Source organism: Ixodes scapularis, unplaced genomic scaffold (genome assembly GCF_016920785.2).
Source record: "Ixodes scapularis isolate PalLabHiFi unplaced genomic scaffold, ASM1692078v2 ptg000299l_1__unscaffolded, whole genome shotgun sequence".
Taxonomy (NCBI): Eukaryota; Metazoa; Arthropoda; class Arachnida; order Ixodida; family Ixodidae; genus Ixodes; species Ixodes scapularis.
In genome coordinates this window covers 75-25,009 of record NW_024609953.1, presented here as the reverse complement: position 1 = coordinate 25,009, position 24,935 = coordinate 75, and the positions used below count along the sequence as shown (strand labels likewise).

The 24,935-nt window shown below is 44.8% G+C and overlaps 1 protein-coding gene across 3 annotated transcripts in view; it reads right to left on the bottom strand.

Moving 5' to 3' along the window:
• LOC8024306 (TSC22 domain family protein 3) overlaps positions 1-23,815 on the bottom strand; it is a 35,681-nt gene extending 11,866 nt beyond the window's left edge. Inside the window, exons 1-2 of one of the 3 annotated variants that reach the window (XM_042287759.1) lie at positions 23,733-23,815; positions 1,220-1,271 (exon numbers count right to left, since the gene is read on the bottom strand). In XM_042287759.1, the coding sequence (XP_042143693.1) occupies positions 1,220-1,222 (3 nt within the window). In that variant the 5' untranslated portion in view covers positions 1,223-1,271; positions 23,733-23,815. Of the gene's footprint in view, positions 1-1,219; positions 1,272-1,701; positions 2,035-23,732 lie in introns of those variants that run through there. The other 2 variants (XM_042287758.1, XM_042287757.1) reach the window with 2 other exon arrangements.
• Positions 23,816-24,935: the final 1,120 nt, after the last annotated feature.

The window sequence follows — 24,935 nt, the reverse complement described above, 5'->3', positions numbered from 1 at the left end:
CGATGGGGTCATTGTCATGTGACGGGACCTGCATATTAGCATTATATAAGCATCACCAGAGGGCTGGTGGACCTTGAAAACACTCTTCATCCCTTCCAATTGTTATTTCGCTTAGAATCGTCACTCGTTTTTACACACCTGCTAGGGAACAGAGGTTTGGGCCTGAAACATAGCGAAACTTGACATAGTTCAGTGGTAAAGAAAAATGCTGTAACTGAAGCAATTACACTTTTACAATGTTAATAAAGGTACATACTATTCGGTACGACCCAAGAAAACAAAAGTTATCCACGTTATTTTCTGGCGAAGACACAATGCACGTGCTGTTTTCTCAAAGGAATGCACAGGAGCACCGCAAAAGCCAACTGGTTGCTGTCTGCTTCAATTTGCCTCCCAGAAGTCGCATAGACACTAGTGCCAGCTGAACCTCTAGCGAACATGTTAATAACTCTATGGGCATGATTGCCCTCAATGCGGAGCGGCGTTCACATTTCTTTTCGTAACTTTGAAGAGTTAATCTTACTTGAAAGTTAAATTCTGGGCACAAGCAAGATTACAAAAGCGCTGCCTTCAATTTTATGGGCCACATACCTACAGAGAGGCAGGGATAAGGTAGCGTTAACTCTCATTAACAGCTCCAAATGGGAATCTTCTTTTCCATTTGACCGGTACTTTCTCATTTGATCCATACGGTTGATTTGCGAACTTAATTAAGCTATAATTACCCCCAGAGACCTCGAAGAGACAACATAAGTGGACTGTGATATAGATAAATTTTTACGAAAACATGAATTACGATCATTAACAGATCGCTGCCTCCCCTAGTAAAGGAAGAAACAATGCAAGTCAGCCAAAGTGTCTTAGAGCTGACACTTTCCACACAACAGAATCCACTCATCACCAAACCGTTCTCCGCACACAACCGCAGGGACGCCTCATTCGGCATCGCACGGAGAGACTGTGTTCTTGGAAAACAGCCCAGAACGCGCAGCTAACGGCGCTGCCACCTCCAAGGTCAGCGCACTGCAACGCCGAAGGCCCGGCCTCGGCCCAGCCCCAACCCCGGGTCGAGGGCGCGGGCCTCCAGGTGGGAGAGAGGGAGGAGGGGGGGGGGGTGGCTTTTCCCGCACACCCCTGCGCGATGTAGGGAAGTTCGTCGCCCGCGTACACACACAAACACACACACAAGGAGGGGTGGTTGCAAGTCGTGAACTCTCACCATGGCTTGCTCGATCTTGTTGTCGATAGCCACCGTGCTCCCCGCCGACGTACTGCGAACAAGAAAGGCGCAGTGAGCGACGTACGCCATGGCACCTTCCCCGCACACCGCGACAACGGCAAGAACAACACTGCGAGAAGCAGGACTGCCCCGAGCCGCTCCCCGAATCCAGTCGGCGGCGCCAGTCACCGCCTGCCGCCGGGGGGGTCTGGTCGCACCAGCTGATCGGCGGGGCGCTGCTGCTGCGGCGGCAACAACGAACCCAGCGCGCCGCGGGACCGTTACGTTTCCGAGCCGAGGTTATTCCATCTCGAATTCACGCGAGAACCCCCCCAAGAGGAAACCCGAGCGCTAGGTCAACACGCTAGGTAGGCGCGGAGGGCGACGCTGGCCGGGCGGGCGGCCGTTTCGCAAGACGGTCGCCGCCGCGCAGGTGAGCCAATCCGCTCCCCCCCGGAGACAAGCGGGCAGCCACTACCTACCCGATGAACTGGCGGATGATACCGTACACGGAGTCGGCGGCCAGGCAGCCCCCCGCGTACGGCGAGGCCGCAGCGGTCACCACGTCGCCGCGGCTCATCTTTCGGGGCCCCCCTCACGGAACTGCGGACGACGACGCCAGCGTAGCGGGCTGCAGCAGCAACGCGGCAAAGCGACGGGTAGCTCGGGTTCGCTTCAGCGCACCGCCGCGGAGCCGGTTCGATCCGGTTCTGTCGGCGGCGCGGAGGTCCCCAACGGGCGGGGGGAGAGAGGGAGGACGCGTGCGCCGAGAGGGACGGCTCGCGCTCTGACGAAATCGGGCGGCTGCCGTCGTCGCCGGTGTGACGACGACGCCAACGACGCGCCTGTTGTGGTGGGCCCCCGCGAACCGCCAGGTAAAAAAAAAAGAAAAAAAAAAAGCGCTTTGCGCCGTGATTGACGGATAGTACATCGCGGCCTTCGAGGCACTTGATCGGTCTTGGGCGATCCCGCCTGACTAAACCCAACAACCAACAAATAATCGAAAAAAAAAAAAAAAAGGATGTTTGTGCTTGTCGAATTTTGTTACCAATCCACCGAATATTTCGTGTGTGCCAAGTATTTTGTCTCTGCTTTACTTTGCGTCCTTCCGTTCGCCACGCTTTCAGAAAACGAGTCCGTCGATACAGCGGCTCTCGACCAAGAAACACAGCAGGAAGCCTCGCGGCGCGGGAGTTAACACTGGCGGGTTCCAATCTTGCCCCGAAGAAAGAATGAACGCTTGGTAACGACGATCGTGGTTTTAATGACCCACGAGGAAGAGTGGCCAGAATTCCCCACGCAAATACACGAACCTATGACACACCCTCCCCCGGAACGCTAACAACGGGTTCTTTTCCCGCGTTATTGATATTGATACAGCCGCAAATTATTTCCACCTCCCATCCACTTGTTCCTTCTTCCACTTGAAACACATTATCACCGAACAAATATTGCAATAACCTACAAAAAAAAAGTTTAATTGGTACCTGGATGTCTCTTCGAGCATAGTTTCTAAGAATAAGGATTAAGCACCATCCTTGGGGTATCCCGCAAAGTGACGGGAAGGTACGCGGACAATGCCCTTATAATTGAGACATATTTAATTCGATCAGTTAAGAAGGATGGGATCAGACACGTGGAAAGGACGTATAGAAAAGGATCGAAGGATTACATTCGCACTTAAGTGATTGGTCTTTCAAATCACCTTTCGGAGCAGCAAAAAGTTTTGAAGCACAAGCATGTATTTCATTCTCATATGTTACACCTATGTTAAGATGCATGTGCTCACCCGTCCAACTAAAGGAGATTGAAGTTCTTGGCTTTCTCACTTTTCTGCACCATACTCAGCAGACGTAGAAGGCAGCTTGATTCTCTTTCAAACGCGCAGTTGTGCTTCAAACCACCAGGCAGCAAGACAAATGCTGGAGTATCTCTAAGTTATTTAGGAATCCTATTGGTATACTCAAGTATCCTGTTTTAAACCTTGACTTTGATTAAAAACAAACTAAAAGATGCACGCAACTTGTCAGGATCCAGCAGTCAACAGTTTATATACAAGCCGCGGCTTTATTTTGAACACTTTACTGCAAGGTAGAGTTGTCACATCAGCATTCTCCAAGTTCTATTTTGCTCACAACACCCGACGCGAGCGAAAGCACCATCCCGCTCCGGAAAAGCGATTTTCCTTTTTCTTTTTTTTTTTCTTAGTTGCACTGTGGCGAAGCGAACACGCAGAAGCGCTATGTCTACTACTTCGCGGATGCCGCTTCTCTGCAGCGCACGAATGACCGGGGAGAAGCGCACTCAACGGAGCCAACGACCCCTTACCTGACTGATCACTAGCCTTCCGAGTACTGTCGTTGTTCGACACGAAGAACAAATCGAACAGTGCGTTATTCGAAGTAATGATCGAAAGTTCCGAAAAATCTTACGAGCCTATCGTAACGCTCCGGCAGTGCAGTCAAATAAACAATTAGAAAGAGGAGACACACACGGGACAATCTTGGGACCGTATTTGTCGTCACTTAGGTGTCCCACTGTGGACACAAGAATTCGCGGATATTTTTCACATCTCAGCGAAATGTAGCAAAATCTAGCAGGGTAAGCGCTTCGGTGCAGCGATCACATCCCTGCATCTGTTTGCCGCTTCATTCTATGTACTGAGAAACAAATGCATAACTCTGTTAAGTGAACTACAGTGACGATGGTGAAGTGTTCAATGGTGCAAACGCAACACAGGCAGGCCATGTCGCCCAAAACTGTGTAACAGTCCGATTTCCTCAAAGCACAGCGAGGATTTCCCCATCCTTGCTGTGCTTTGTTAAAGAAACACTAACACCCCCAAAACATTTTTTTTTAATTTTTTGCCAGGCGATTTAATATGGTGTCAGGACACTATACCCAATCAATATTTTGCTAAAGTGTCATATTTTTAAGAAAGCCAAAGAACTCAACTGCTCGAAACCGAAACATGAGCACGGAAGCTCATGGCCGCGACACGTGGACGATGTGTACCGAGGAGGGAGAAATGTAGAGGAGGAGAGAGTTGCCGGAAGTCACGTGGCTACACCCGAACACGGTTTTTTTTTTCCCCGCTTTTCCGGCGTGTTAAGCAGACGACGACGTTGCGTGCAACGTTTCATTATCTTTTATAATTTTTTTGTTTTTCTTTTTTTTTTAACTGATTTACGATTCTGAATATATTTGGCACGCCCTAGTTTGAACACCACATGACCATGGAAGAGAGAGTGAGCGCAAGTGAAACCGGCCAATTCTCGACCAGCTGTTTTCGGGCCGAAAGAAAAGGAATTTCGAGCAGCCTATTGTGTTCTGGGTAGTTGGGTCGTGATCAAATAAAAACCTCGGTGAGAAAAATATGTCAGTGACCCTTTAAAGAGATTCCATACATCATTCCAAGGTACAATCGTCCTCAAATGTATAAGGAGGGTATACTAGATAATAATTCTAGTATTCTACAGCATGTTTGATGCCCGTGTTAATGAAGGTGTTGGTCATATATAGGATTCCGTGTTTCTGGAGTTTATTTTTTTTTTAATTTTTTTTTTTTTTTTTTTACAAAAAATTTGAGTTTATCGGTGTTCATTTTTGTTCGATTCCCAAATCTCCGAGATTCGGAGATTAATTTTAGTTTGGAAAGGTAAAAGCGCCGAAAAAAGACAAGGACTAAGGCAGCCCCCGGCAACAGTCTGATCCTTGCAGCAGAAAACATGTAACTAGATAGCTTCGCTGAGTGTGCCTCAGGAGTTGTTTACGAAATACCTTTTTTCTCGAGGCTCTGTGTACATTGACCAGACGAGCAGATGCGTTAAGGACCGTGCCCGCGAGCATGCGGCAGCTATGCGAGCAGGCCCGTCTGGTCATCTCGTCATTTAGATGCGCATGCACGCCCGTGTTGCATGACATTAAGGTTTTGGCTCGATGTGGCTCGATGCCAAGATAGAATAAGCAGAGGTGCACGAGGAATATGTAACTCGGGTAAGGGTGTTGATGCATCAGAGAGGCGTCAGTAGCCCTTTCAAAAAAAGAATTTCAATATAGTAGACACGCGTTTCACCGAAACGCTGACGACTGACAGCTTGCTGGGGGCATATATTAGGCAGGTACTTTTCGAATAAACAACAGTTGCGACTTGCGAGTGCACCTCGTGTTGTATTTCTTCGTCTTAGTTCTTGCGAACTGCGAACCAACTGGCCCAACTTAATATTAGTGGTTTACTTTTTTTTTTTCTAAAATCAAAATAAATAATACCCGGGAGTAAACGTGCGATATATTCAAAATAATGTACTTGTATCAATTGATTTTTGTTCAGCTGGACTCGGCATTGGCGCCATTGCCACTGGCAATGCTAATTTGCCCCACGACAGCAGATGCAAACAAGCGTTGCTCCAGTAAACGTCGATAGCTTACATTCAATAAGCTCCTGGAGGTAGTCGCTGGAAAGCTTCTATTCGTCCCAGTCTATGCATCCACCTACCCCGCGGCTGCGCGTGGAGTGGTAAAGGGCGTAATATAGAAGATTCAACTGCCCACTCCCTCTTCCCCCTTTTATGAAATCTATATGGTTCATAGCTAGGGCTCCGTGTTTTCGGAGTTCATTTTTCGTGAAATTCGGAGGGTGTTTTTCGGAGTTTATTTTTTAGCGAAAAGTCGGTGTTTATCGGAGTTTATTTTTCACATATCCCCAATTCTCCGAAATTCGGAGGTTAATTTCGCAGTGTTTTCTATTAAAAATAATAAATAATAACCGGATGCAAACGTATGCCAGATAAAAAATAAAACGCGCTTGCATCAATTAAGATTTCTTCAGCTGAATTTGGCGTTGTTGTCATTGGCAATATTAATTTGTCCCACGCCAAAAATCGCACAAAAGCGTGGCTTCGATAAATGTCGATACCTTAAAATCAATCAACTGCCAGAGACAGCCACAAGGAAGCTCGTAGTCATCCCATCAACCTATCCCGCCGCCGCGCGAGATGGATGTAATAGAGAAGATTTAACTGCCCCTCTTCCCTATTTTATAAAATCTCTATGGTACATAGCTTTCACTGTTACCCCCAGAAACATACCCCCTCCTTTCTCTAAATCCCAAATCCCATGGCCCAAACTGGAAACCAAAAGGGTGGCTTTTGCCGTGACACGAATGGTACGATGACCTGTATCCCTGAACCATGCCTTGACGAGACAAGCCGTAAGACCCCCTTTTGACAACGGTCCGAGGCTTGAAAGATAGTTATGGTGTCATTTTCCTAGGACCATTGAGCCTGCGCTGCCGAAAATGTAAAAAAAAAAAAAAAAAAAAAAAAAAAAAAAAAAAAAAAAAAATTATTAGGGGGGAAAAGGGGGGGGGGGGGGGGGTGGCATGGGCACATAGCATTTCGGAGTTTATCGGATAAATCCGAATTGCCAAAAGTTTTACCGGCGGGTGTTTTTCGGAGTTTTTCGGATTTATCCGAAAACACGGAGCCCTGTTCATAGCCTTCACTGTTACAAAAATATAACCCTTCCTTCGTCTAAGCAGCACAAATAGTATAGCCCAAACTGGAAACCGGAAAAGTGGCTTTTGTCGTGACCCGAAAGCACAATGACCTGTTGTCCTGAATGAACCTTGACGGGATAAGCGGGAAGATCCCTCCTGTCAATGGTCCGAGATTTTAAAGAAAAGCTGAGGTGGCATTTTCTCAGGACCATCGACCCTGTGTGCTGACAAAACTTAATTGTAAAATACCGTCTTTTTTCATGCATTAGTGCATACATTGAAATTCTGAGTTTATCGGAAAATCCGAATTAACAGACATTCTACCGGCAGGTGTGTTTGGAGTTTTTCGGATTCACTCGAAAACATGGAACCCTGATCATACGTTTTCAAACAAGGTCTGGGTTACCTTCCTTAGTAAGGTTTCTCAAAAGAGGAGACTAAGAATTACCGCTGTGATGCATAGAAAGCTCCTGCCATCAAGTGGATACCCTAACGTCAGTGGTTCTCAATCCCGGTAGGCAGCATTGAAGGCTTGAAGGGGTCCCTTCCCACGGAGCGGAGCGGGGCGGGGCGGGCCGGGGCGGGGCAGATTACAATGACGAAGTGGCAGGTAAAGAAAAGTAAATGACTAAATGTCTGCAACCCATCTTTAGTCAACCCTTTTCACTCGGCACACATGGTTTGGTCTACTTGTCTTGTGAGACAAGCAGCATCAATAAAAAAAAAAAAAAAAAAAAACCTTAATAAAAGTTTTATTTTTCGGCTTGAGTGATGATTGGGGTAAGACGTACAAGAGCTCTGTAAACTGTCGAGAGGCAGACATGATCCAAGCCCCAAGATCGATGCAAGAAGGCTTTCAAACTACTCAACTTCCGAACACTTCAGGTCAAGTGCTCGGAATCAAATGTCCGACCGAGTAATTTGTGTTCGGATCAAATGGAAAGAAGTGCGTCATTCCCTCACAGAGATTATTGAGCCAAAGGTTCATTGTTGCTGGAGGGGTATACAGTGACAATCTTATCACTGGACACCGGATCCGTTTGCGACAGCAAACCTGCTCACCATGTTAATTATGAGCTCTAATAAGTAGTGCTCCCAACTCGATAAAGTTGCACGATTAAAAAAAGAGCTTAAAGGCCGACGTATAACCTCGGTTTTCTGCAGGGATGATAATCCTCTTAGCGCTCCCCTCTCCAATGCTGCGAGGGGAGCCAAGTTGAGGTAAGGTAAAAAGTGGAGAGGATATAGGAAAGGACGAGGTGGGCAAAAGTGGAAAGCACGAAATATACGTCGACCTTTAAAGACCGACGACCAGTTCGCGCTTTCCACTTTTCCCCCACTCCCTCCTCTCCCCCCTTCTACCCTGTCCACCGTTGCCTGTTTCCTCCGCCCCAATGGGGAGGAGGATCTTCTGCCTTGCAGAATCTCGGGTCTGGTCGTCGGCCTTTAACATCGGCCTTTAACATCGTCCACACGAAGAGAATGCCGGCAAACGTACGTGGCATAATTAAATGAAGGTATGACTCTCTGAAAGCTTGGAAACACACCAGAACCTTTCTCAGATATTGTTTCCCAGTCTGCTGGAGATTTTTAGAGACTTCTAGAAGATTTCTAGGGAGATGAGAAAGAAGAAAGTAGATATTCAGACAGCCGACAACTGCACCATTTAAACGCGATAAGAAGGGTTGAAGAATAAACAGGGGAACATCTTGGGAATGAACAGCGGCAAAGAAACTTGGACAAGAGTAAAGGAACAAACACGACAGCGCCGTCCTGTCGTGTTTGTTTCTTTACTCTTGTTCGTTTCTTTGCCGCTGTTCATTCCCAAGATGTTCACCTCAACCCAACTAGCCCAACACGTCACATTGAAACAGGAATATGCAAACAAGAGAATCGGAGTTACAAGTGTTGGTCGTGCCACATTGAGCAGGCTGGTTGTTCATCAACATAGAAACAAATCAATCGTAGCTCCTCAACTGTCAGTCCACTGGCTGTTCGATAGGGTAATGTCCATTCAAGTCGCAAAGGAATTACGAAGAAAACAGGCCGAAGCACCGCAGCGGCGAAGCTTTCGTAAATATGCCAATGCTTGGCACTAACATCTACACACAAGGATTACAAATCCACCAAAAACTGGCAAAAGAGCACTCACACATGACTCTTTAGGTAAGTCTGGTGAGACCAAAGAAACTCCAAGTCGCAGTTTCAAATATGTCTCATAGAGCCAGAATGCACAAGCAATGTACTCGTGCAAGAGGAAATGTAAATGTGCACGTTGCTCAGCCCAGGCAGCACGCCAACACGAAGCCAGCGTCGGGAAAAAATAAGAAGAAGAACAAGGCATTACGTGCTTTGTGTTGTCAAAAACTTTCGACACATCGAGCAACACTGCACAAGCAAGACATTATAGCGACGCCGCACTCGGGAGTGGTCCCGCCAGCTTGGAGTTATTTTTGGAGCAGAAAAAAAAATCCAATTATGGAGCTTATTTGTATCGGAAATTTCGCATTTTGGAGCAGCTTTGACGAAGCAGATATGCAAGTTTGGAGCAGAGAGGTGTTGTTCCCTGTTAGTGATGCCGGCATGCACTCGTACAATCAGTTCCGTGATGCCGATCAAAAACCCAAAGTTAGCAGTTATACTGTACCAGTCAAACTGCCCTTGAATGCCTGGAAGCTGTGCCATAAACTTAAGTCAAATTCGTGCTTTGTTTCAGTTAGTGCTAGTGGACAAAGGTTAGCAGGACTGATGTAAGGGTGCTAACTATCATCATGTAGAAGCCGATGGAGACTACCAATGTAGACTACTTTCGAAACGGGGTCTTCAAACGTTTTGCGGCGAAGGACCCGAACCGGGACCTGTCCCAGTCTCGAGGGCCGGAAAATAGACAAGATTACATAAATGAAAAAATACCAAGAAATAATCCTGAAGATACAAAACCTTAAACTAGAGGCCACATTCTAAAGAATGAAAGGCGGATGAATACATATATTTCGTTTTTAAATGCAATATGCTGCTAATTATGACATTACAAAACAATTGTGACCAGAAGAGCTCACCAGGCATAAATCAAAGCACACATGACGAATAAGAGTGGCGATGTGGGTTAGTTGGTTCATACTGACGAAAAGGCAAACAGCGCGCAGAAAACGGGGACTCGAGGAAGTGCAGACAGGAACCAGCGCTTGTCCTGTCTGCACTTCCTCGAGTCCCCGTTTTCTGCGCGCTGTTTGCCTTTTCGTCACACATGACGCTTTGGCATATGAACACGGAGCAGACGACTAACGCGAATGCTAGATCTGATGATGAGAATATGCGAAAAGTTATAACACAGATCACAATTAGAGATGAAACAAGGGAACTAAGAATAGCAATCCTGGTGATGACAATGTACAACAAATACCATGTCGAGAAAACCCGCGTTTTTATGCAGATTTTTCCTCATTCTTTCGCATCGTGGCGCCGCGGACCGGGTGTCAATGGAAAGCAGTCCCGACCGAGCATGCTAACGCAATGGGAACCATGTGCGAACACATTTCTATAAAACAGTGTCAGGCTCTTGAACGTGGGCACGCAGGGAAAAAAGAATTACTTGCTCGTTTTCAAACTTCAATAAGGCGCCTCGAAATGCTAATGGAAGTGTTAAAGCTGCGCTGCATTAGGAATGTCAGTAAAGGCGGCATGAAACAATCCCGCCCGTCGGTGGTACCACCGGCGGCCATTGCTTGACACCACGCAATACACGCAAGTCCACGAAAAAAAAAAAACAAAAAAAAAAACACACACACGCGCGCGCGCGCGCACGCACACGCACGCACACATACACACACACACACACACGCGCGCGCGCGCACGCACGCACGCACGCACGCACGCACACACACGTATGAATATTGAAGCATGTACGTGGCTCGAAGGCCAGTATTTTATGATGCGCTGCGATCATTATATCTGGTGCTTGCCCTTACAAAAACGGGTCTCAACATTCTTTTTAATTTTTTTAGACTTCTTATTGACTTTCCGCGATCCTACTGAATTCCTTTATAAACGCGCTTTGTTTTGACTATTGTCAAAAAACTTTCAAAAGAAAAAATATTGAATTTTTTTGTAGACTTATCTATAAAAAAATTAAAAAGAACTTGTAAAGACGTTTTTCTATAGGATATTTTCTAAAAAAATTCAAAAGGAAAAACAATAGATTTTGTTTTGTAGACTTATTTATAAAAAAATTAAAAAGAACTTGTAAAGACGTTTTTCTGTAGATTATTTTCTAAAAAATTCAAAAGGAAAAACAATAGATTTTGTTTTGTAGACTTATTTATAAAAAAATTAAAAAGAACTTGTAACGACGTTTTTCTGTAGATTATTTTCTAAAAAAATTCAAAAGGAAAAACAATAGATTTTGTTTTGTAGACTTGTTTATAAAAAATAAAACGAAGTTGTAACAACGTTTTTTGTAGGTTATTTTTTAAAAAATAAAAAAGAAAACCTATTGACATTATTTCTTTATAATATTTTATAAGAAGAGACATTTTTTATTATTTTATTTGGTCTGCGGTCGTGTGCGGGGTCCGATATGACGGATGTTTTTGTTTTTTTTACTTTTTATTGAAAATGTGTTGACTTGTTGTTTACTTTGATTACTTTATTTCGACTGACTTCCTGTTGACATGGTCAACAAAAAGTTTGTTGATTTTGTGTTGAAACTTTTTTATGATTTTCTATTGACTTTCTATTAACTCTACGTTGGATCTTTTTTCTGTTGACTTCCTGTTGAAAGTGTTATCAGAAATACTGCAGACGTTCTATTTACTTCGTGTTTAAATTATTCAGTTGACTTTCTGTAGCCAGTGTCAAAAGAAAAGCTACAGACTTTCTGTTGACTTTTTATTGAACATAATACATCTTGACTAAATGTCAAAAGTCACTCAGTTTCTCAATAGTCTCTGACAAGTTGAGAACCATAGGGAGGAGCTTCCGTTCTCCTGCCTCCAGCGCGAGCCTTCTATCCTTGACAACTCTTCGACGTCTCGCGCCCCTCGAGCTCGACTGCTCAGTCAAAGCACGACGGAAGGCATGGGGCGCGTGCTGGAGGGCAGGCGTTCGAAAAACACGCCCTGCCGTTCTCACTTTGTAAATGACAATCGTTGCATTATTGACCCTATTCAACTAGTAAAGAAGAGCAAAATAACTATTTTAAAGTGGAGCAACCGCCTTGACTGGCTTCGTCCCGAGTGGTGCTATGCAGAGAAGCGATAAACATTTGTTCTATGAGCTTTTTTTGTGGATGTTGTTTTAGCGACTACACGACATTATTATTAGTTGTACCAATGCTTTTTAGTAAGAGACAGAGTCCACGAACTTCGAAACACTGTCTTTCCTTTGACAGACTTTCGAGAAGGAGACCGGAGACTTGGAAACTTAGTAAGTGCTGAGGTGGTCACCGGCCAAATGATTACCTTCAATATGTAGGCTATATAAGGCTCTGGTGCTGTCAACAGGACTGTGTTTCTGGTGTTGAGTGCTTGATGGTGTTTGTGTTTGTTTGCATTGCTTATTTGTGGGATGTGTATGTATCAAAAAGACACTATTTCCTAACGAAATTAAAAAATATGTTAAAAAATTTAGTGTTTTTTTTAAACGTTGATCTGCGGTTTTGTCAAAAGGAATTCAACAAAATTTATGTAAGAAGGAATTCAAAAGAATGTATGTAAGAAGGAATTCTAAAAAATTTAAGTGGCCAATTTTAACTAGGAGTTAAATAAGTTGTCAAAACAAAGTCTAAAAAATATCAAAAAGTTTAAAAAGAAATTCAATAGGACTCCAGAAAATTTTCGACAAAAATTCAAAAGAATTTAACTACAGATTTTTGTAAGGGTGGAGATGGAATCGGTATTTTTTTCAAGCGTTCGAACACCGATTTAAAATATCAGATGTGTCAAAGAACCCACGGATGAACTGGCAAGGTTGCTCTCGTAGTGGAGTAAACGAAGGAACCTGTCGTTAATAAGACCATTTTCGGGGAAGCCCAGAAGTTGGTCAACGTCGAAAAAGTTCCATCCTGACAGTGGGTTTCCGGGAGTGAGCGAATATCGCGTAGTAAAGCCTTCAATCTAATCATGTCGTATTACACCTGAGACTGCGGTGGAAGAAATCGGAAGAACTTTCAGTAGAAGGAACAGACACAGAGAACGTCTCAAACTCAGCTAACTGGTTTATTTCTCAAACAGCCTGTAATACGACATGATTAGCTACCACCAGCTCGCCTGCACTCTCACCGTCTTTTCCTTCAATCTAGTCGTCTGTTAAACCCAACTCCTCGAAACTGCCACCGACTCCGTGATAACTCTAGGTAACTCTTGTCTCATCGAGCTGCACGACATTTTTCGCCCAGCGGAGTCACTCTTGACCACAAAACATTTATAAGAATTGTGAGGACTGTCAGTCTTAATGTTAGTGCACCAGGTATTTGACAGGATTCCCTCAAAGAAGCCAAAACGTTTCAGTGCCGACAACAGCTTAGAAAGGGGGAAACGTAACTTTTTCTCGTTTTTCCCATAGAGTTCCATGCATTAGTTTGTGTCAAGTGATGGCTGCCTGTGGTGTTAATCGATGCCAGCATGATAAGTCCGCCTGTGGTGTTACTCGACCCCAGCATGATAAGCCCCACGGATATGTATAGATACCTCCGCGTTCTTCTAACTTCAAACCTTGCCTGGGAAAACCATATTAATTCAGTTGTGAGTTCCGCTAGCAAAAGCTCGGGTTTCCTTCGTCGCAATTTCAGATCCACCCCTTCTCAACTAATGATGATGTTTGGGGGTGTTATGGCGCAACAGCTACGGAGGCCATACTGCGCCAAACAAAATTTAAGAAATCAGCTGTTGCTGTTAACGAGCTACAGAATAATAATTACCGATGTAGGGTTAGATCCTATTAATAAAACCCGCGCTTGTGGTAAAAGACAACACACGGTCGAATGGGATGAGGGGGTATTCTCCCAGCAAAAGAGCAGGATGAAATGGGATTTGGAAGTGAAACAATTGTGGCAAGTGAACACGACGTTCCTTGTCCAAAGCTGAACACAGCCACAGGATATGCATGATGGTAAGCGTATCCCCACAATGTTCACACACCGGTGGGTCCTCTCCACTAAGAAGATATTTGTGCGTCACGTAAGAATGACCGATTCGAAGACGGCACAATATTACTTGATGGAATCGGTTCCTCTGAGAAGAGCTCTCCCAGAGCCCAAGAACCGGCTTTGTAATATGAAGTTTGTTATTGCACTCCACGTTCCATTCAGACTGCCATAAACGAAGGGATGACTTTATTACAGGTTTAATGTCTTGGTGTGGCAAACAGGCGTGAGACGGGGGAAGATTACCTGAGGATGTAGCGAGTCTGTCTGCTTCTTCATTACCTTTTATTCCCATATGACTCGGCACCCAACAAAATTTTATATCAAGGCCTCCATGTACCGCTTTATTAAGCTTATTTTGAAGTTGCTGCACCAGCGCATTCTTAGTAACTCTAAAGGAGCATATTGCGGTAACCGCACTCCGAGAGTCTACAAATAGGACAGCCTGTTTATTTTAGCCCGGAGAATATAATCTATTGCCATAGATATTGCAGAAACTTCAGCTGTAAAAATGCTAGAGAAAGCATTTAGGCGTTTCACTTTAATAAAACAATCAGAATGCACGGCGATGCCAACAAATGACGACGTCTTGGCGCCATCGGTGTAAAAATGAGTGTAACCTTCATACTTCTTCTCAACCTCAGAAAATTCCTGTTGCATGATAAGGGCAGAGACGCTATGTTTATTAAACCTTGCGAGAGACCAGTCACAAGCAACTGGCACTATGTCCCAGGGGGCAACACAGTTTACACTCTGCAAAAGATTAACTTCGTTCAAACACAGATCAAGTGAGGAACATAACTGCTCTACTCGGAAACTCAAGGGCCTCACAATGCTTGGCCTATTCTCAAAAAGGCGGCAAAATCTAGACTTCTGTAGGGAGTGGTAGGTTGGATGATTACGGTTAGCAAGCACCTTGTAGTAATAAGTTAAGCTTAGATGATGGCGTCTTTTCTCGAGTGACATCTCATTTGATTCAGCATACAGGCTGAGGACGGGCGACGTCCGAAAAGCACCTGTAGCGAGTCGCGGTCCAAGGTGATGGACTGGATCCAACATCTTGAGCGCGGACGGTCGTGCGGAACCGTAAACTGGAGCCCCATAGTCGAGACGGGATCGAACAAGAGCGTTGTACAGCTGTAGAAGACATTTTCTGTCAGATCCCCAACTTTTATGGGATAAGACTTTCAGAATATTCGCAGTTTTGAGACGTTTTTCTTTGAGTGACTTGAGGTGAGCAATAAAATTGAGCTTTTTGTCAAAGGTAACACCTAAGAACTTGTGCTCTTTCCTGACAGGGATGCAGGTTCTTTGCAGTTTTAGGGATGGATCCAGTGATAGACCACGGCGTAAAGAAAATAGGACACAAACACTTTTCCCGGGAGAAAACTTAAAACCATTTTCGTCCGCCCACTTAGCAAGCTTATTTATGGCAAGCTGTAGCTGGCGCTCGCAGCTCGAGAGATTGCACCACGATGCTGAGATTTGGATATCGTCAACATAAAGTGAGTATGTAATGGACGGTGGCAAAACCTGTGCGAGAGAATTCATTTTGATTACAAAAAGTGTAACACTCAGGATACCTCCCTGGGGAACCCCATTTTCTTGAATGAACCGATCTGACAAAACAGTTCCTAATCTGACCTGAAACGTCCTGTCAGTCAAAAAATCTTCTATGCACTGCAGCATACGCCCACGAATTCCGTAGCCATAAAGGTCTTGGAGGATGCCATACCGCACTGCTGTATCATAGGCCTTTTCTAAGTCAAAAAAGACTGATACACAGTTCTGCCTATTCACGAATGCTTCACGTATGGCCGTTTCTAGGCGCACCAAATGATCCAAGGTGGATTGTCCTCGGCGGAACCCGCACTGATTGTTATTCAAAATACTTTCCTTTTCTAGAACGTACACCAGCCGCCTGTTAATCAATCTTTCATATGTTTTCCCAAGGCAGCTGGTTAAAGCGATCGGACGGTAACTAGAGGGCAGAGGTGGATCCTTACCCGGCTTCAGGAGAGGGATAATGTGTGCCCGTTTCCAAGCTGCTGGAAAGCTAGCCCTTTTCCACAATGAATTGAAGAAATTAAGAAGGGATTCGAGAGATTCTGGAGAGAGATTACGCAGCATTTCGTAATGTAGTCCATCGGGTCCAGGACCAGAGAGTTTTTTTATATCAAGGGCACTCTTTAGCTCGTACTGTGTGAAGGGCTGATTATAAGATGCAGCGTTTGATCCCGTTGTAACTATATTATGCTGCTCTGCTCGTCGTTTAAACAACTTGAAGGAATCAGAATAATTAGAGGAGCTGGACACAGAATAAAAGTACTCCCCAAGGACGTTAGCCGTATCTTTCAGTGAAGCAGATGGAGGATTGAAAACAGGAATCGTAAACCCTCTGTAGTCCCCTTGGATTCTCTTGAATCTATCTCAGACCTCCTTAGCAGTTACAAAACTGCTCAGAGATGACACATATTTCATCCAGGTTTTCCGTTTTGATCGCTTACGGGTCCACCGCGCTTTAGCTTTTCGTTTTCTAAACTCAACCAGGTTTCTTGAGGTGGGATACCGCCTGAACTTGCCCCATGCCTTATTTTACTCTGTGCGCGTCACGGCACACTCCTTATTCCACCAAGGTTTGCCCCTTCTCAACTAAAACGGCTCATCTATCTTGCCCTAGTCCGGTCTAAATTAGAATACGTATCTTCAATCTGGCACCCTCATCATGCTACATTAACAGACTACATTGAATCTGTTCAAAACCGTGCTGCGCGTTTTATTCAGTCTGATTACTCCAGTTTTTCCAGTGTCTCCCTCATTAAATCAAATCTCTCTCTCCCATTGCTTTTCACCCGTCGAAAAATATTCCGTCTCTCCTTCTGCATAAAGTTTTTTATTCACCACTTCTAAATCAGTCTCTTCTTTCTTCACCGGCTCATCTTTCCTCCAGACTCGATCAATGCAATAAAATAGCCCGGCCAAAGTGTTTTTCAACAGCACATCAGCACGCCCCTCTTCCTGATGCAATTGTGGACTGGAATGACGTTCCCGAAGACATCGTCACCATTCAGGATCCCATCAGATTCCGAGAAGCAGTATCAAACATTGTACTTAACACCCACTCCCCTCTCTAACGCCTGATGGCCCTGAGGGTATTGGTAATACATAAATAAAAGATCCCCGATCCAACCTACTACAATAGAGATCCGTGCCGGGGAAAGAGAAACCTGGGTTAGATTGTAATGGCCAAAGCCCAATGGATGCCAAGCAAAAACGAAAAGTCTTAAAAAAAGCAAAGAAAAAAAAAAAGCAACAATTCCATGGCATACTTGTCTGCTTCGGCGCAGTCTGGAGCAATTTTTGTTTTTCCTTCGGGCGCAGCAAGGCACAGGCAAGCAAGAATTTATTAAAATGGCGCAAATGGAGCAAGCAACTAGACCACCTTTCAAACGGTTGCACAGAAGCAGGAAACCAAAGTAAACAGTTTGCTTTTCTGCTTCTGTGCAACCATTTGAGAGCATCGACAGCATGACATGTTTGATTTCCCGTCTAGAAGATTAATTTCGCGTAGAAGCACAAGGGACGGTAACGAGATGCTGATTTAGCTATACCTACAAACTGCTGTCCACGGCTATTTTAGGTATGAAATCAAACGTAAACCAAACAGTATATTCCACTAAAAAAATGTTAGAATATAAAAATTTCGGGCACCCCAAGTAATGCCTTTTTCACGTTCTGAAGGTTGTAATGAAATTGCAGTTCCTAATTTAGATAGAAAACAAAGCTTTTATCATTTTATTATCAACAAGACTGGCATGTCACGAGTAGAACTTCATAACAAATATAAAAAAATAAACAATAAATATGCTTTCTTAAAAAAGAAAAAGCTCTTTGAGTTGCATTTATTGCTACAGCTAATCTAGTTCATTAGCTATCGAACAGACGAAACTTGTATAACGAAAATAACTAAACCAAAATTGACAAAAAACAACAACAAAAAATATCTATGCGGAGCAAACATTTCTCGCAATACTCAAGTGTCATAAGGGAGTTTTCGTAGACCGTTTTCGCTATTCCGCAACCCATAACCATACCCGGAACTCTACAGTCAAGGCTGTCGGCGTGCAGGCGCTGTAGCAACTTCTTCGTTGCGGAACGCTTAGCAGAGGGGGAAACGCGCTCTACGAAAACTCCCTATTGATGAATCTCGAATGTGAAAAATATAGCGTCAAAATATCGTAGTCTATCAGATATAGACCGTTCCATTAGGGTCATAGCAGAGAGGGTAAAAGAGAAAAAAATGCACTCCCCCTCTCACCCCGCATATCGTCCGCTCCGCCGACTGGGCTGTAGCTAGCGTCCGGCTGGCGTGCAAACTCTGTTTAAAATCGCGTCATTTTGGAACTTTCAAGCGCAGATGCGCAGATTTTGGTATGCCAGTTGCCGTGTAATACTATGCTAGATAAAAAGACTCACAGGGTCAAATTGCGCTGTTACCTGCGTGCAAATAAAAAAAAAAAAAATAGGGAAAACTGTGTCAGATTGGCCGGTCTCTTTGGCGAAAAGTAAATCCGGTTGTTGTACCTTTTTTTACTATACAAAAGTTCGTACTGGTGTAGGCCTTTAGCGACCATGGGTGGAAGTCTGAAATAATAAATAAAACGTGCTCTCCTGCCGCAATACAAGCAGTAGTTGAGGGTAGTACTGCCGGCTGACTCAACTGCTATTTAAGTAACGGAAAAAAGATATGCTAGCTGATCATTTAGCAAAATAGAACAACGGAGAGCTATAGGCTGATTACGGAGTAGCCACAACTATTCTAAGAACGCGAACCACTTCACAACGGCAGCCACGAGCGAGAGTTCGATGTTCGGTAGAGCCCGCCGATACAGCCCAAAGATGGAGAACGGCAACCTCCCGGTTTGTCGTCTGCTCGCGGAGTCGGGCGCGTGCCCTCTCTCTCGTTTTACCCCGCCGAACCCGCTGAACTTCCCGGATGTATGGCGAGGGCGCTGCGGTCAAACAAAATGGTGCCGCCCAGAGAGCGCTAAATGGAATAGTCTATACTCCACTCGGTGACAACCTTTCTTGACAGCGGAGTCAAAGGTCGGGACACGCGTGGCCCTCTCCACTTTTGAGCGCCGCATAAAGCTGCGCGCGCACTCTCCTATTGAGAAACCTTATGTAACGTCTCACTGTAAAGGAGTGTTTCCCTTTTAGCACATGGGTGCGCTGCGACAAAAAAAAAAAAAAAAAAAATTGCGACGTCTATTACGCGATTGTTGCTTCGCTGCAGTACAGCACTGCGCGGTGACAAGCGCACTGAACGATGCCTGCAATCCAACCAGAGAACAGACAACAAGCATAATTGCAACAATGCTTTAACCCAGCCATGTAACGAGGCTCAATTTATCATAGTTTTTTTTTTTTTTTTCTTCTTTAAGCTTTACAGATTTCTTGAACTCTTTCCTGACCCTGCCCATAGGCCATCGATCTCCGGTGATGAGGGTTTCCTAGCGCCGTCAAGAAGTTAAATTTAGTGCGGATAATTATGTTCCACAATCTCGTGGATAGCCGAAAACTCTAGTTTCGGTTTCAACCTAGGTTTAAGCTTTATCACAAGCTGGTGAACTGTCAAAAACAGTCGTGGGAACGGTGGTTGCACTTGTCTGACACGGCTGACTGCTTGCATCGGTCTTCGAAACTAAGGTGACATTATTTAGATCCTTCAACTGTATTGTGGCATATTTTTTTTTTAGATCCCAAGAGCTCTGGGGACACTTTAAACGATGTTGTAGGCGTTGCTTAACTAATGGTTGTCGGTAAGCATCATTATAATTTCCAAGGCTGTCCTGAGCCGGCGTGCACGTTTTATGTTCCCAACGAGGCGCACGAAAATTCTAAATATGAGGGAACTGCAATACGGACTATGAAAAAAAAAAAAAAAAAAAAAAAAGGTAGAACACAAGGAAAGCATTTTGCTGGGGATGTGCGGTGTACTGTTTGTGTTTCACCAACTATTATCATTCCTTCGTTGAAAACCACACGTGTTACGGAAGCTAACTCTCTGACGAACCGAAAATAGACAACGTCAGTTGAGAATACACCAACTTGCAAAAGTAACAGCCATGGGTGTGGGGCACAATTTCTATATTCGGAAACTTTCTTGTTTGTCGTTTAATGTGACAAAAAGCTGTAAAAGTTTCGGCGTCTTCCACGTGTACACTGTATTTTCAAAAAATAAATATTGAAAATCCTTTTCCACATTATATTAACCTGATTCTTTTGAAAGAACTAATTGGCCACATTTTGATGTGTCATATTGCTCCATACGCTAGTTGAAAATTGATACTTTTCCCGAAGTCAGGAAAGAGTTAAAAAGAGCCGTGAAAGCTATATTTGTGCGGTTTGTGCAGTTGGGTTACACGGTCAGAGGGAAATAACATAGGGTTCTAATCGTAATAAGTAGGATAATTAAGTATTTTTGTTAAGTAACTTTTTAATTAGTAAAAATAGACATATGGTTCCAATTAGAAACTTGCTGCGAGCCATCAGAAACCACTAAATCAACTCTTTTCAGCAAAATACTAGGCAGGGGCAGCACTTCACGGCGTTGTGAAAAAAAGCTCACTTTGGACGCGTTCCTAGGTTTCGGCTCCTTATCAGAGGCCAAACCGCACAAGTGTAGCTTTCACGGCTTTCTGAAAACAAATCTGTAAAGCTTCTTAAAAAAAAAAAGAAAAAGTAACGGTATACGTGAAATATTAATAAAGTGAAAATAAGTTTTGCCACAATGTTGGTGAAAATTTCTCACATTTTGCCAAAATGAAGCAGGATGTAGCAGGGCGAGCGTTCGGGCACAAATGGCGCAGCCATCGCATCACTGTATGCTGAAAAGACTGCGACAAGTAGTACGAACGCTTATGCACTGGAAGCACGTCTCGGAGCCTCAGGTTGGCACTTGTTAGCATTTGCTGGATACTCAACTAAAAGTTGAAAGGAAGAGAAACCCTGGGAGCAAAGCCACACGCCGCATCAGAGGCAGCAGACACGTGGCATGCTGGATCTAGTACTCATTACTGAGAAAAAGATGAGGGTACAGCAGTATGGGTACTCCCAGTGGTAATGAGGCATCCTCAAAGTACTTTTTCTTGTAAAGTATTAGGCAAAAACTTTTTCACTCAAATAATGAAGAATTTTATGTTGTATAAACTTTGTGGTCATCCTCACCCGTCAAAATTTGGTTAGAATTTGATTTGGCATTTCTTCTGCTACCAATCATAAGGGAAGCTAGAGTCATTTAATTCTTTGCGAGATTACAACAAAGTCGGAAGGAAGGATACAAAGGTATTCCCAATACATTATTTTACTGGATAGGGGGAACTCGAACTACACCTCCACCAAAATAAACGCCACAAATAAGAAAAGGTACACGAATGTAAAACTGAATAGGCGTATTTAATCAAATAACCTCGTTGATGCAACTTAAAAAAAAAAGAAACTGCCTGCTTTTATTTCTTAGAATCTTTTAAACTTGGAGAGTTTGGCATTCTTTTGCGCATGCCGACAGTGTAGCAACTACGGCTAAGAGTCTGGAAACCACGAGACAGGATGTTGCTTCCGTCATCTGGGGGCATTGGATTTCGGACCCACTCTGAACTAGGCAGACCAAGAATGCGTTGATCGGCCATCGTAATGAGAGGTTTCTCGTTAATGTAGGCTTCTCTGGCACTGTACGTGCCATCAAATACTCAGACTCACTTATCTGACACAATCTCTTAGAATTATATGATTTTTATTCATTCTTCTTTTCTCAAAAGTGAATTTCTAACACTGTAAGTATTATGTCGCAAAAACGACCACTGCCAAAATGCAATGCCGTGACGGGTGCCACATAGGAGAGGCGCTGCGAGCTCGTGCGCTAAATTGTCAGACTCCTTTTTGTTTGAGTAGTAAGCTTCATTTTGTTCTAAACCATCCTATTCCTGCCCCCCCCCCCCCCCCCAAAAAAAAAAAAAACGCTTATTTGTAATTTTAGTTTGTGGAAATCAATGAAGGATGATTGGTACTTCGATTCAGTGATCAATTGCAGGCATAACAAAATGTCAGTGTACAAGATAGTGGAGCGGCCAAAAGTAAAAACATTCATCTTGTGTAAAGAATAAAGAAATACGCCAACCAAAAAGTCGAAAAATTGTCCCAACGTTTTGAAACAGTTCGTTTCTTCCTCAGGGGCGACTAAACCCGTTTAGTCGCCCCTGAGGAAGAAACGAACTGTTTCGAAACGTTGGGACAATTTTTCGACTTTTTGGTTGGCGTATTTCTTTATTCTTTACATTTAAATTCACCCAACCAGGCAGATATCTGCCGAACATGTTTACCTTCAATTCATCTTGTGGCATCGCCGAGCCCGCTTGTTCTAGAGCGCGGCAAGCTCCGCCGATTGGCCAAACTTTTCTCAGCATGTATATTCGATTGGCCAAACTTTTCTAAATGCGTAGCAGTTATAGGTTGAAGTCGTGTCACCGGACGTCACGGTGTAACGTGATGTTATGTCACGCGACCATGTAACTTGATGTCAAGTCATGCGACACCCTACATCGTGCTGTCACCTGATATTGTCACGCCATGGTGCCACATGGTGCTTGCTTATTTAACAATGCTGCTGACCACAAGAGGGGGGAGGATCCAAGTATTGTTACATCAGGTCACGTCACATGACACAATGACGCCACAGTGTCACATAAAAACAGTTACCCGAGAGTTTTGTTTATTAGACCGCGACACCATGGTCAGACGCCAACTGTTGTAAACATCGTGATCTTAACAGTGCTACATCACCATTTATGTTACATGTCAGCCGACACAAAAATACGGACGGGCGACTGCCTGCCTGACTTGCTAGGTCGTAACTTTTTCTTGCCCGACCGAGCCCCCCCCCCCCCCCCCCCCCCTCCCCCCTTTTCTGACTGAAGCATAAAGGAGGTGACTACTGACTCACTGCAGTTTCTCTCAAATGTTCAAGAATCATAAAAAAAAAAAGAACAGCTGCCGATCGCGATGCAAGCCAAGGAAGAGTAAGCTGAGTGAGCAATGCAGAGTTGTTCACCTGGCAGGCATTCATTTCAAATGAATGCACACTCCAATTGAGTTAGATAGCAATGTACTGTTTCACAAGGTGATTCGTGAAGGTTAATTTAGCCCGGTTTAGAAACACCTACCGGATCTAAAGCATCGTGTCAATGCAAACTGCAAAACTTATGCTAAGGCTGAGCTTTTTGCAACTCAGAACACCACAAGGCAGCGCTAACACAAGGTGTACGTGTGCTAAACTAAACCAATCGTAACATACATTAGAGGGAGCTAACAACGATTTACTGTCGCTTCAGTTAGCTGCGGGTCATCGGTTCTTTTAAAAAAACGCCTATTCCTGATCCTTACATTCCGCTGCATTTCGAAACTTCCAGACACAAGAGCCACCGTTTTTCTTTTCACTGTACACTTCATTTTATGAAATTTTCAAGCATGGGCCAATAGACGGTGCCGGGAAAACTTTGAGCGGCCTTGTGTGACTACATTTGAGTGTTTCCAACTCCTCGATCAAGGTCACGTGGCTTTGCATTACAAGCTACAAGGAGATGAAAAGTGTCTATCGTCTGCAAGCTTTATCCTGCCTGTCCTCCCGTTATCCAGCAACGCACACCATGTGTGCAGGGCTCCGTCATTAGTTGCAAACACTTTTTCCCGACCGAGTTGGTCCCGCTCTTCAATCTAGGCTCTCTGTAGCAGTAACGGGTGCGCTGCCATTCGACGACAAGCGACAAGAGCATGGCGAGAACGCGAGACCACCCGCCCCAAGCCAAGAAGGTACTCACAGGAGCAAGTCATGCACCTTTGACTTGCGGTCAGCTTTTCTGCCCAAGGGCAACCGGGACCCAACCCCCGCTCCTGGGCCGTGGAACCTTGAGGGGCACACGCACACACGCTTTCTCAGGACAGACGGCCGTTGCCAGCTCTCGCAAGAGCTTTTTCGGCCAAAGAGATGGGAGGTTAACTACTGAGAGGGTCTCGGAAGAGGGACGCGGCAGAGAGAGACCAACAAGCCAGGCAAGCGTCACCGGAAACACCAAACCAAGCGTCTTGACCAGGGCAAGGTCCGCGAGACCCAAAGCAGTGCTGGGTTATGGCACGTCGTAAGCACAAGATGTGGAAAGAGCACGACAACGAGATGCCTTGCGGCAGCTAGACAGCACAGAAGAAGCTGCACCCATAGATAGGACACCAAAAAAAAACGAACGAAAAAAATCGCCAAGTTGGGCTTTAACCGCGTTCCATCTCGATGCACCGTTTCCATGTTGCCTCGAACCCAAAGTTCTCACTCGCGAGAGAGTTATTCTCACCCACTAGAATGAGATGCTCTCAAACCCCAGGAAATTTTTAATTCACTGAAAAATTTAGCTAACACGCGAGGAAGACGTGACGGGTGGGCCCAGAGCCAAGAAATTATGCCGTAGTGCTCGAGTATGAGTGGAGTCGGACAAAGGACACATTCAGGCACGTAGCCAGGGGGGGGGGGGGGGGGGGGGGCATGGGGCCCGGGCCTCCCCTGATACAGCATTTTGTTCCTGTCTCCGCAATGATGCTGCACGGCACCTCTTACTTACTGGTGGCCCTAAGCGAGAAAAAAGCAAGCAGCGACATCTTTTTTTTTTTTTTTTTTTAACTTTGCGATTATGTAGCAACCTGGTTGTTTGGAGAAGTTGGTTCATATTTCTGGATTGAAAGGTGCCCAAAATTACAGTGACAAAGACGAGCAGCTACAAGACACAGGACCAAACTGTGTTACGTAGCTTGTCTGTCCTTAAATATTTTAGAGCGCAAGCTCTTAGGCGCCCGTTTCTGGCTTGAGCGGCGTCGCCGTTGCCGTCGCCGTCGGCGTAACCGCGCGGTGCATTATGGGTAAATTTTCCCGAAGGGAACCCGAGGTCCTCCCGAAGGACCTCGGGTTCCTTCGGGAGGACCTCGGGAGGACCTTGGAAGGACCTCGGGTTCCTTCGGGAGGACCTCGGAACGACCTT